General features: G+C 35.3%; 2 protein-coding genes across 2 annotated transcripts; both read right to left on the minus strand.

The window, feature by feature from the left end:
• Positions 1-511: 511 nt before the first annotated feature.
• Positions 512-3,481, minus strand: LOC131977497 (zinc finger protein 514-like). The gene is made up of 2 exons (XM_059340826.1): positions 3,113-3,481; positions 512-2,700 (listed from the first exon to the last, which is right to left on the minus strand). The coding sequence occupies exons 1-2, from the start codon at positions 3,282-3,284 to the stop codon at positions 1,628-1,630; spliced, it is 1,245 nt and encodes a 414-aa protein (XP_059196809.1). The 5' UTR covers positions 3,285-3,481; the 3' UTR covers positions 512-1,627.
• Positions 3,482-4,588: 1,107 nt separating this feature from the next.
• On the minus strand, positions 4,589-12,848 carry LOC131977492 (uncharacterized). The gene is made up of 9 exons (XM_059340819.1): positions 12,572-12,848; positions 11,589-11,972; positions 8,847-9,052; positions 8,449-8,620; positions 7,408-7,644; positions 6,174-6,257; positions 5,341-5,442; positions 5,063-5,141; positions 4,589-4,854 (listed from the first exon to the last, which is right to left on the minus strand). Exons 1-8 carry the CDS (start codon positions 12,744-12,746, stop codon positions 5,131-5,133), a joined length of 1,371 nt encoding a protein of 456 aa, XP_059196802.1. The 5' UTR covers positions 12,747-12,848; the 3' UTR covers positions 4,589-4,854; positions 5,063-5,130.
• Between the last annotated feature and the right edge of the window lie 248 nt (positions 12,849-13,096).

Below are 13,096 nucleotides of genomic sequence, written 5' to 3' on the forward strand. Positions count from 1 at the left end.
ACCAAAAAATGATTAAAAAAAGACACAAAATGACCAAAAAACACACAAAATGACCAAAAAAAAGACATTAAGTGACCATAAAGACTAAAACACATTAACACATGAACACTTTAACACAGTGGAGACAGATCTGACTTCCAAAATGATTTGGCGACCCCCAGAAATCAATTGCGACCCCAATTGGGGTCAGGACCCCAAGGTTGAGAATAGCTGCTCTATGGTACAGTGTTGCCCTCAGGCAACATACCCATTTTTCGCCTGTCAGATTTCTACAATGCATGTTTTTGCGTGATGCGATACTTGAAAAAGAGGGAAGAGTATAGGGAACCAATAGCAATGCTTTAATTTGTCACATGACCTCCAGGAGGCCATATTGAAACCCTTTTTGCAGACTTTTCCAAAGTAAACAGCTTTGCCATACACCCTGAATATGTTTTTCATTTATTTTGGTCTTGCCCTTTCTCAACTAAATTATGGGAAAAAAACACTGAATGAGAAGGTGTCCAAACTTATGAGAAGGAAAAGAGCAGCAAATTCACAATTAGTCACAACTGCCTTTTAATGAAACTAAGTGTTACATGGACTGTGTTACATGACATGAACATTTTTGGCATTTAGTCTTCAAATCAAACTGGCAGTAACAGGAAAATAACATGATAATCAATAATCATTTGGGGAAAAAAAGACATTTACATGAGGTAGTGTAACAAAATATTAAAAGGAAGGCACATTGACATCTAATAGGATTTCTTACATGGTAATATAAAACAGTGACGTCAGTTGTTTTCAAATGTCAAATCTGACTCTGTGCAAAGATGTGCAGGAGGCTTCACATGGAACTATCAAACACAATTTGAGGTAGTTTAAACTAAAAGTGATTAAGATGTTTCATAAATCGACATTTGGCAAAAGCAACAACCATCAAGATCACACCATCACTTCAGTAACATTGGACAACACTCTTTCTTGAGAATACGAGTTTAAAAGAATACGGGTTGCTCACAGAAATATAAAGTACTAGTCGTATGAAGAAAAACTTTAAAATGTCGAGATCTCATCTTTAATTACAACATGTTTCTGAGACTTTCAGCTTCATGGTTTTTCTAATTTATTGATCCTCAAGGTGTTTTTATCACAAATTTAATACAAGTAAAAGTTTTTGTAAGTGTTGTAGTTATTGTTGAGTGTTTTGACCATAAAACTAGAAAGTAATCATCTCCCACATATTAACAAATACGAGGCTCCTCCTTTCCTGTATATAATCAAGGGTTGTCAAAAGTATCGATACTCAAAAAAGTATCGATACTAAAACGTTGTATCCGGATACAATACTCATTTTAAAAAGTATCGAGTATCTGAAGCTTGTTATCATAGTTGCAGTTTCTTTTCGCACAACTGTTTTTTATTATAAATATTTAACCTGTGGTTCTGTTCATTTTTACATGTTGCATTTTTTTTGCTAATAAAAATATTTCTGTTAAATTTGGGGGTCTTTGTTTTTATCCTTGTGGTATCAAAAATGGTATCGAGTATCGAATATTTTCCTGAGTATCGGTATCGAGTTGAAAATGTTAGTATCGTGACAACCCTAATATAATCTTGTATTTTTTTTGCTAAATGAGATGCATCAGAGCATATTGAGCTCACCTGTGTGGGCTCTTTTCATGTGTGCTTGAAAGCCACTGCTGTATCTGAAATCACTCCCGCATATTTTACAACTATAAGGCTTCTCCCCTGTGTGGCTTCTCATATGCCTTTTCAGTGCTGACATTTCAGAAAATCCTTTGTTGCAGGTCTTGCAAACGTACGGCTTCTCACCTGTGTGGATTTTCAAGTGGGCATTCAGGACACTAAGACATCTGAAACATTTCCCGCATGTATTGCAAACAAATGGCTTTTCATCTCTGTGGATTCTCATATGGACTTCCAAGCCGCCACTATATCTGAAATCTCTCCCACATACTTTACAGTTATACGGCTTCTCGCCTGTGTGGATTCTTATATGCTTTTTCAATGCTGATGTGTCGTATAATTTTCTCCCGCAGACATTACAAATGCACCGATTTTGAACTGTGTGGACACTCTGGTGCCTCACAAAAAACGACTTAAACTTAAAATCTTTTCCACACGTGTCACATTTGAAAGGCCTTTTACTTGTTTGAGTATTACCGGGAATCTCTGAATCTCTCTTTGGGTTGTTGACATTGTTAGTGTGACGTCTGCTTTTGTGAAGTCTTTTTTTACATTTCGGCACGGCATTTCTAGCTGATCCAGAGTCTCCGTGCCATCCTCCTTTCTGATCTTGGCTCTCAGCTTCTTGGAGGTTGTGAGAGAGGAGCTGGTGGTCAGTGTTTGCTTCTAATACCACAGAGTTCATATATGAAATATCGCTCAAAGGGTTTTCCTCCACCACAATCTCAGCACCATAAGTACCGAAGCTCAGAATCTGATCTCCGCTGTGGTCACTCTCCTCGTAAGGAGCAAACAGAAAGGAGTCAGTCTCCTGCTTCACCTCCAGCTGCTCTCCCTCCTGACTGGTGCACAGCTCCTCTTGCTCCTCTTTAATCTGTGGAGGCTCTAGGTCCTGTGGGTCCAGACTGGAGGTCCTCTCCTGAATACATAGCTGCTGGTCAGCCAGAACCTTCCCCTCCTCCACCTCCACCTCCTCCTCCTCCTTAAAGATTTGCTGCTGTAGTAGCTCTGCAGAGACAGAATGATTAATTAATTAATGAATTAATTAATTACTGAATTCTTTCCTTCTTATTATTCTAAAATGTCTTTACAAATACTGTCTCTATTAACCCATATTGCACCTTCTGAACATTCTTCATTTTTCAGTTTAGGCACAGGCTCTACAGTACATTATATTATTATTAGCATTATTCACCATCTGTTATTTTATATTATTTCGGTGGTTATTTTGATCACAAATTCACAAGACACAGGGACATAAAAATCAGATAAATGTAATTAACAAACAGGATAAATAAAACAGGATAGAAACAAACTAGTAAGAAAACGCTTTAGGTATATACAATCAATTGATAATAGAACAAACAGACAGACCAATAGAAAAACAACATAGAATAACAAAATTATTCGTTTTACAAACCTGTATTTTGTAAATTTATTTTGGGTTCCCAAACAACATCCAAAAGTTTCCGCTGATGGTTGATCTTTTCTTCGTACTCGATGATAGTTTTTTGAAAAACTCCGAATATTTCTTCAGCAGCAGCAGTCAGTCGCTCGTTGACGAACCCTCTCAAATACTCAACTGAAGCCATTTTGTTTAATTGTGAATAAAACCATTAACGTCACTACAACAACTGATTTTTCCAGCTAATTCAACGCGTTAACGTTCAGCTTAAACTCGGACTAAAGATCTTCCATCGATCCATGAGATGTTTGGCGCTACTGTTGTTTACTTCCGTTCTGTGTCACGACGTTAAAGGTCCGACAGTGCAAGTGCGGTAAGTTTCGTTCCGATTTCATCTGACGGCATCGCGTGTGTTGGAATTATTAGCATAAGTCATCAAGGTATTGTTTTTAGACATGCCCAGAAAAATTGGACGGAAATGGGGGAAAAAATGTAATGGTCTAACTACAGAATTCAGTCCTATATACTTTAGTTGTTTTTTTAATTACATTTGTATTACATTTTTATTACTATATACTGTAATATACTACTATTATTATTATACCGGCCTTATTTATTATTATTACTATTATTATATATTTATATATTATATATCATATTATTTTATTTATAATTATTTCATTTATTTTCATTTTATTTTATATTGTTACTATTTATTATTACATATTATATTATATTATATACTGGACTATTATTATTATTATATACCGTCTAGTCACTATAGCATTGTTGCCATCGTATCATCAGTTTAATTACCTTCATCTTGCCAACCTACCAACTGATCTTCTTTTTTTAACTCCTTAAGTGTCCTTGTTCTATTCTGTGTTTTTTTCTATTGTTGTTTTCATTTATGCTACCTCAGTATTTTATTCTATTGTATTTTATTGTACTTGAATACCGGACTGCTGTGACAAGTCCTGTGTTCAAAACGTACTGAAGTAAAAGTACAAAAGTATCAGCATCAAAATGTACTTAAAGTATCGAAAAGTAAAAGTTCTCATTATGCAGAATGGACCCACTCAGATGTTTTATATATTCCAGATATATTATTGGATTATTATTACTGATGCATTTATGTAAGCAGCGTTTTAATTTTCTGAAAGTAGTGCTCATTTTAACTACCTTATATTACGGAAGAGGATTAGGGCCACACAAGAAAAAAATATTTGAGTTCTGACTTTAAAGTAAAAAATCTGACTTTGAAGTCGGAATTCAAATATTTTTTTTCTTGTGTGGCCCTAATCCCATTCCGTATACTGTAATGACATTTAATTTTTAAAAAATGTCTAATCGCTATAATCTGATCAGGTTTTTTTATGTTCTCTTATAATCTCGACCTGGAATGTAACTTAAGCTGTCAGCTAATGTAGTGGTGTAATGAGTTCAACTTTAAACTTCAAATAAAAATACAGTTGAAAAAAGGCAACAATTTAAATAAAGAAAATCTTTATTTTTACACACCCACATATATATTATTAACGAATGGCAAAATAGACATCTATGTTCACCTTTTCTCTGAACGAGCCAAAGTTATATACCATTTATGATGCTTACACATCATCAATATAGCAGCAATGCAATATATATATTCTCAATAACTTTAAAGCCTGTTGTCAATGCTTTGTTTTATTATGTTGACAAAATACATAAAATGTCATTTAAATATCTGATCCAAAGTGTCTTCTCAGGTTTTCCCACTGAAAAACAAAAACAACAACTTTAAGATTATTGCATATAGCACAATAATATGCTATATAATTGGGGTGTCACAAGACAACAAATAGTAAATAAATATACTTAAAAACAAACAAAGAGCTGACCCCCCCACATACACAGGCATAAACAAGTGTTTATTCCAGCAATCACTGGTAAATGTTTTATTATTTCACTCAGTCAGTTTCCTACCTCCTTTATTCTTTTGTCTTTAATTCAGTCAGAGTAGAATATATGCTGCTTTGAGCTGTGCCTCCACCCTATAATGATGCTGGAAAATTAAAAAAAAATAGAAAATTTTATTCAACAATGTAGAAGAGGCCTTGATGTCCTCCAGGTGAATATGTGAGTCTTGATTTTCTTACTTGGTAATCTGCAATATTGTCCTATACAACTTAAAAAAACACTATCAATTGTTGCGTTGCACATTTAACCTGTCAAGGAGGATGCACCACAAAGTTAAAACGTACCTTTCTTCTTCTTAATTTGCTGCCCTTCACCTGCACTGCTGGTAGACCCTGTAGTCAGGGAGATGGTTGGTCTGGTAGAAGGGGAGGGCTGTGTGGGCACACCTGTAACAGAGGTGGATGACTTGATATATATTTATTAAAGTTAAAGTTTGTCACAGTAAAGCTGAAGTAGTGTCTTCAGTAGTATGTATATATATATATATAACCTCAGTAAAGGTTACATATAAAATAACTCAACACACAGCCATTAATGTCTACAGGTACATCTAAAAAAATAGATTAAATGAACATGAAAACATGAAACATGAAAAAGTTCAATATTTTTTGTCAATCATTCAGAAAGTGAAACTCATACATTATATAGATTCATTACACATAGAGTGAAATATTTCGAGCCTGTTTTTCTTGTAATTTTGATGATTCTAGAATATTGTGAAAAAGTTCAATATTATATAACATACATATAACATGGTAGCTAATGAGAGGGCTACACACATATTCATAGAATTGAAGTTAGGTCCAGTAAATACTATTTCTCATTGCAGGTCAAAATAATTGCTTTCCAGGCTTTAATGGGTTAATAAAGACAAGTGACTGATCCAAAGGGACTGGATTTTCTCATTTTACAATCTGAACATTAACATTCATGCTTGGACCCTGAGGTACCTGTGGCTGATGGGTGAAGATTAATAGTATCCAGTGAGTGTTCAAACTTCTCCACTACTTGTGTGGTCTTTGTGCAAATTGTGTATCACTGACACAGTGGTTGCTTTTTACCTTTAGAGTGTTCAATGAATTTGTTGAGTGGGATGTAGCACAAAATGAAAACTTACCTTTCTTCCTCTTCATTTGCTGCCCTCCACCTGTACTCAGAGAGATGGATGGTGTGGGAGCCGGGCAGTGTTGTGTGGGCACACCTGTGACAGAGTGTGGAGGACTTTAACTAATGTGTCTCAAGTCCCAGTGAAACAATGTTAGTGTCTTTTGTTGCTCTACTGTAAAATATATCCCAGTCAAACAGAATATTTGAGTAGTGTACAGTTACAACACAAGGGTTTTAAATTGAATCCTTCGCATTTATTGGACTTCTAAAAAATCAGCAGGCTTGGAGTTTAATGTGATACAGAGCTACATATCTCCCTCAGCTGTTGTTACACTGTAAAAAAAAAAATCTGTTTAATTAACGGTAAAATACTGGCAGCTGTGGTTGCCAGAACTTCACCGTAAAAATTACAGTGAGTGGATTTTCTATTCTAAATTTAAATGTAAATATCAGCAAAAACTGTAATTTAGACTGAATATTCCCGTTATTTTTAGGGTTATTGTGTCATTCATTCACACATCATGGTATTTCTCCATAATTTTTGCATGAAAATGTTATATTTTTACAGCAAAACTGTGTGTTTCTTCCACTTTATTACAGAAAAAAGTAAAAGTTTTGTGCTATTCTTTGATTTACGGTAATTAAAAGTGTCTAATACGGTGATATACAATTTTTAATTTTACGCCCTATTTCTGATGTATTTGACAGTGTTTTACTGTTATTTCTACAAACATTTTTTACAGTGTAGATCAAGAAGAAGAGGATTGTGGAGGGGGAGAGGGGCGAGAGAAGAAGGTGATTTTCAAACAGCTCTGTGTCACTGCAGCGCAGGAAGTACAGGTACATCTAAACAATTTTGAATATTGTGAAAAAGTCCAATATTTTTTGTCAGGTTTGGAGATTTTTTCCCCACTGATATCCAAACACATCTCTTCCTGTCTCTCCATAATACTCTGTCAGCCACTACCACCCAAAAAATGGTGAAGTGGCTTCATATGACTCGCTGCCCAAAGTGCCATCTGATTGGTTGAACTTTTGTAAATTTGCAGGATGAATTATTAAATATTTGAAACTATTTTGCAGGAAGAGAAAATGCAGTGATTTTAATGTTACAATATTTTGATACTGATTTCTTAAACATATATCTATGTATATATATACACACAACATATAACAATAGATAATTAAAACAGGATTACACTGTTTTTGTTTATGTGCAAAAGATAATTAATACTACAACTTACTTTTGTCGATGTTTTGTTGAGCAGGAGGAGGTGCGGGGGGTAGATGTGTGCTCAGTGATGAGGGGACATGGCTGAGAGTAACAGTATTCGTCTCCGTTGGTGGATGAGAAGAAGACGGGGACAGAAAGGTGGAAGGGTGTGGTGGATGGGGAGGAAAAGAGGACTGGAAGGGAGAAGTGTTGGACTGTGGAGGGGGGAGAGGGGCGGGAGCTTCTGTCGACTGAATCTTGTTAGAATCTGAAATATTAGAAACATGTCAGCATAAAACTCACGATGACAACACACTCTAAAGCAGTAGTTCTCAACCTTTTTGAGTCGCGACCCCCAATTTAACATGCATGTTGTCAGCGACCCCCACTCACTGAACAGAATCTCACACGCACAGTTCAGATCACCCAAAAAAGAAACAAAATGACCAAAAAAAGGAAACAAAATGACAAAAAAAGACACAAATTGACCACAAAATGATCCAAAAAAGACACAAAATTACCAAAAATTACACAAAATTACCAGAAAAGACACAAATGACCAAAAGACACAAAATGACTAAAAAAAGTAACAAATTGACCACAAAATGATCAAAAAAAGACACAAAATGACCTAAAAAAAAGAAACAAAATTACCAAAAAAGACACAAAATGACTAAAAAAAGTCACAAATTGACCACAAAATAATCAAAATAGGACACAAAATTATCAAAAATGACACAAAATGACCAGAAAAGACACAAAAAGACCAAAAAAGACACAAAATGACCCAAAAAAGAAACAAAATTACCAAAAAAAGACACAAAATGACAAAAAAAAAAGACACAAAATGACCAAAAAACACACAAAATGACAAAAAAAAATACATTAAGTGACCAAAAAGACGAAAACACATAAACACTTTAACACAGTGGAGACAGAGCTGACTTCCAAAATGATTTGGCGACCCCCAGAAATCATCTCGCGACCCCAATTGGGGTCGGGACCCCAAGGTTGAGAATAGCTGCTCTAAAGTGTTAATAAAGTGTTAATTCATAAAAACAGAATCTCTTACTTTTGACAATGTACTCATAGGCCCTGCTCATTTCTTCTACAAACGGTTTCATGGGTCCGTCTCCTCCAGGACACATGTGTGTGATCGTCTCTGCCGTCACTGAATTCACCCCTTTCTTCTGCTTCCCGATTAACAAAATGGGGTTGTAGCCCAAAGCAGCAAGCTTACTCACCTGGAATACACAATAGATTACACAGAATGTTAACAGGCCTATTACACATGCAATAATTTACATACTGAAAATACAGTCCAGTACAATTTTAACAGCTTCTTTTATTTGCAATAAATGACTGAATTCAACTTTGTAGGTAGCTCGTGTGAAATTGAGGCACTCACAGGTCAAAAGTTTTCCAAATTACATAATCAACAATGCATAAAGACAACAATTGACTCCTTACTGCTATGTGGGCTGAGGCCACAACTCTGGCACCGTTTCTGTGTTTCAGAGTCTTCTGAGCCCAGTTTCCTGTCTTTAGTGCGGTTTCCTTTTCTTTAATAGTCTTTCTTTGCAGGAGGCAAACATAACAGCTCACACACGTTTTCCGACTGGCGTTGTTGTTTACTCCACAGTTGGGGCAGCTTTTCAACTTGGGCTTCTTCTTGGCTTAGGGAGCAAAGTGGAGGAAAAAGAAAATAAGACTCACAGAAAGGCCTAGTAATAAGACTCAGAGATGCCAATTTTCATCACTCCTGAGCCCCAGCAATTCTGTTAACAAAGTTCAGCAGCCAAATTCAAACTTGTAGAGCATTTATAGAGGAAAAGCCAAGTAAACAATCATGTCCTTTGATTAAAAACTATGGTTAATCAGCATTCTTAACCTCCAAACACCACGGACAAAATGTTGCAACTGATGAAACTGGCTATGTGTGAAAAGATCCTTAAATTTAGTATCTGCTAAATGAGAATCTGGAGAATTTAATTATCAATCAGTGAAGTTCTTTTTTCCAGTCAAATAAGCTGTTGCTTGGTGGTTTAATGATGCTTTTCCATAATTTCTATTTGATTAAAAGTATTCTGAGATAGCACAAGCTGTTGTAGTTGCATGAACATGAACTTGCGAACATAAATTTGTAAGTTTAGTTTGGTAATATGTCCTCTTATGTTTATTTATGGTTGCGTAGGATTTGATGGTGGCTTTTTGGGGCTAATAAGATAAGATATTCCTTCATTAGTCCCACAATAGGGTCATTTTCAGTGTTATGGCAGCAAAAGTTTATAGCAAAAATAGAACAAAGCATCAATAAAATAACAAAAACAAAAGCAAATTCTGGGGTCAGAGGTCAACACTAGCAACAATTTGAAAACAGCTTTTAGTTTATTTATTTTTTAAATATATATTGTGCTAACTGCACAAAGAACCACAGGACAAAATCCAATCATTCAAATGCAACAGCCAATTGTGAAAGTGGAGAAAAACAGGCATATAAGTACATAATAAAAATAACAAACAGGAAAAGAAAAACAGGGTAACACTTTACAATAACCATCATTTATAGATGGTAAATAGATAGTTTATTAATGTTTAATCATCATTTATAAACCATATATAGGCAATTTAGAATGGTAAATAGAAAATGTACAAATGTTGAACTATAATTTATAAATGCCAAATAGAAGGTATATTAATGTAAGTTGATAGTTACTTTACCATAAACAAACAATTACATTATGATTATTAGTTTATTCATAGTTTTGCACTCATTATAACATTTTTAACACCATATTATTAAGTATGTAAATTACTTCAAAATTATTCTTATACCTTTAAGAAATTGTTTGAAAACATTTAAAGATTAAATATGTATAGAATTTTGTAAATGATTAATAATTGGTTTATAAACCATCTATAAACATCACTTAGATGGTTATTGTAAAGTGTTACCAAAAACAGTTATTAGAATTGGGGAAATTAGTGACACAAAGTCATACTCTGAACTGCTAAGATCACATTTTAATTTCATATTGTACAGTAAACACATGCCATTACAGTTTTATGGCCTCTTTTGGTACTAGGATTATCAGTTTATGTACTGTTTAAAATCTTTGTAAAACAAACATTTGTGGTGGGATGCAATGATGGTAGAGATGCCAAGAGCACACATGTGGAAGACCCAAAAACGCTGACCAGAATGTTTTTCCACAGTTCTTGCAAACATATGGCTCCTTACCTGTATGGGTTCCCATGTGGACTTTAAGCCAATGCTAAATTTGAAACCTTTCCCACATGTTTTGCAAGAAAATAGCTTATCATCTGTGTGTATGCATTAGGGTTGTCAAAGTATCGATACTCAAAAAAGTATCGATACTAAAACGTTGTATCCGGATACGATACTCATTTTCAAAAGTATCGAACTTACCTATTACTGATGTTATCGTGGCTGGTGGCCCGCAATAATGTTGGCCGTGTTATTATTAGCCATTAGCCTCAGCTAGCAATTAAAGGCTGTTAATGATTATAAACAATGTAAATAAATAAATATTACCATATTACGTTTATTGACACAGTGTCAGTATACATGACTGAAAAGTGTTATTTTCTCTCTTGAAGCCCCAGAATGAAGCAGAGAAAAGTCGACTTATCAAGCTTGCCTAATATTGTGCACAGCATACAACCTCAAAATATTGTTCTAATTGTTATTGTTTATTGTATTTATTTATTTTTTGCACTACCTCAGACCTGAAGCTTGTTATCATAGTTGCAGTTTCTTTTTGCACAACTGTTTTTTATTATAAATATTTAACCTGTGGTTCTGTTCATTTTTACATGTTGCATTTTTCTTGTTGATAATTTTGGGGTCTTTGTTTTTATCCTTGTGGTATCGAAAATGGTATCGAGTATCGAATATTTTCCTGAGTATCGGTATTGAGTTGAAAATTTTAGTATCGTGACAACTCTAGTATGCATCTCCTACTCTTTTCTTGCAGGTTTGGCAAAAGGTCATGCAGATCTGTGTGGCAGCTCAGGTGTCTCTTCAATAACTAAAATCTTTTCTGCATAGGTCACATTTGAAAGACTGTTTAGACTGAGCACTTTGTTGAATCGCTAACAATTTTGTGGTGTTTACATCATCTCTATGATTTCTATGATTATGATGTCTCTTCTGAAGTTTTGGCTCTGCATTTCTAGCTGATACCTTACCTCTTTTGCGATATTGGCTCTCGGCTCCTTGGAAGTTGTGAGAGAAGAGCTGGTGGCCGGTGTTTGCTTCTGGTGCCACAGAGTTTTTAACAGAAATGTAGTTTAAATGTTTTTCCTCCGACACACTCCGAGTTTCATTTACGCTCAAGTTCAGAGTCTGATCTTTACTGTGGTCACTTTCCTCACAAGTAGGAGTCAACATGAAGGCGTCAGTCTCCTGCTTAACTACAAGCTGCTCTCCCTCCTGACTGGTGCACACTTCCTCCTGTTCCTCTGGAGGTTCTGGGTCTTCCTGGTCCAAACTACTGGAGCTTCTCTCCTGATTACAGAGCAGCTGGTCAGGTAGACCCTCCTCCTCCTTACAGACATGTTGCTGTGGGAGATCTGCGGGGACAGAGAAAAAGGGTATAAGAAACTTTGATAGTATAGATCGGGGGTGTCAAACTCAAATACACAATGGGCCAAAATTTAAAACTTGAATAAAATCGCGGGCCAACATTGAACAAATAAACCTTTTAATATACACCAAACATGTTTTGCTTTAACATTAAATATGGAACCAGCAACGCTTATAAACATACAATATATAACTAAATAGTGCAGACATGCAAAATCAAATTTCAAATAAAAAACACATCAATGTCATTAATTTATTAAATAAAAATTAAATAAAAATTGTATGCCTCTTTTCTATTTGCATCCTTCTGATTTAAATATCAAAATAAACTTTTTCAACAGGTTAATACATTTAAAAATAAAATAACAATAATAAATCTATTATTAGCGGTAAATGCGCCGTATAACAATAATATAATAATTTGGTATTGCCTCGCGGGCCAAATAAAATTACACTGCGGGCCAAATTTGGCCCGCGGGCCAGAGTTTGACACCCCTGGTATAGATGCAGGTTTCAAACAACTGGGGGTCATATGTACATCACATTTCTCTGTTTTGTGCTATTAAAAGAGACACGTTTCACACACCTGTCGTGTGTACATTTATATCAGGTTTCCAAACTATATCTGACAAAAGTCTCCGCTGTCGGTCGATCTCTTCTTCGTACTCGATGACAGCTTTTTTAAAAGCTCCGAATATTTCTTCAGCAGCAGCAGTTAGTCGCTCGTTGACAAACTCTCTCAAATGCTCAACTGCAGACATTTTGCTTTATTGTAAATTATAATTATCTGCACTTCGACAGCAGTGTCGTTTTCCGGCTAACCCGACGCTAATTCAACTATTTTACGCATAGATTTAGCTAAACCCACTGGAGCTGGTGTTGTTTACCTTCGCGCGGTGTCACACTGTGAAAGTTCCGTCAGTTGGAGTGCGGTAACGTTCGTTCCGCCTTCAACAGATGAATTAATTATTAACACCAGTTAACTACGTACAATAGGCTGGAATAACCACAATGTCGTCACACTGTTAAAATAATCACCTAAGTCATTTTTTGTCAAAATTGTTTTTTTTTGTTTTTTTTCCTAAATCATCTCCTCATAGCCACCTATGGT

This window comes from Centropristis striata, chromosome 9 (genome assembly GCF_030273125.1).
Source record: "Centropristis striata isolate RG_2023a ecotype Rhode Island chromosome 9, C.striata_1.0, whole genome shotgun sequence".
Lineage (NCBI taxonomy): Eukaryota > Metazoa > Chordata > Actinopteri > Perciformes > Serranidae > Centropristis > Centropristis striata.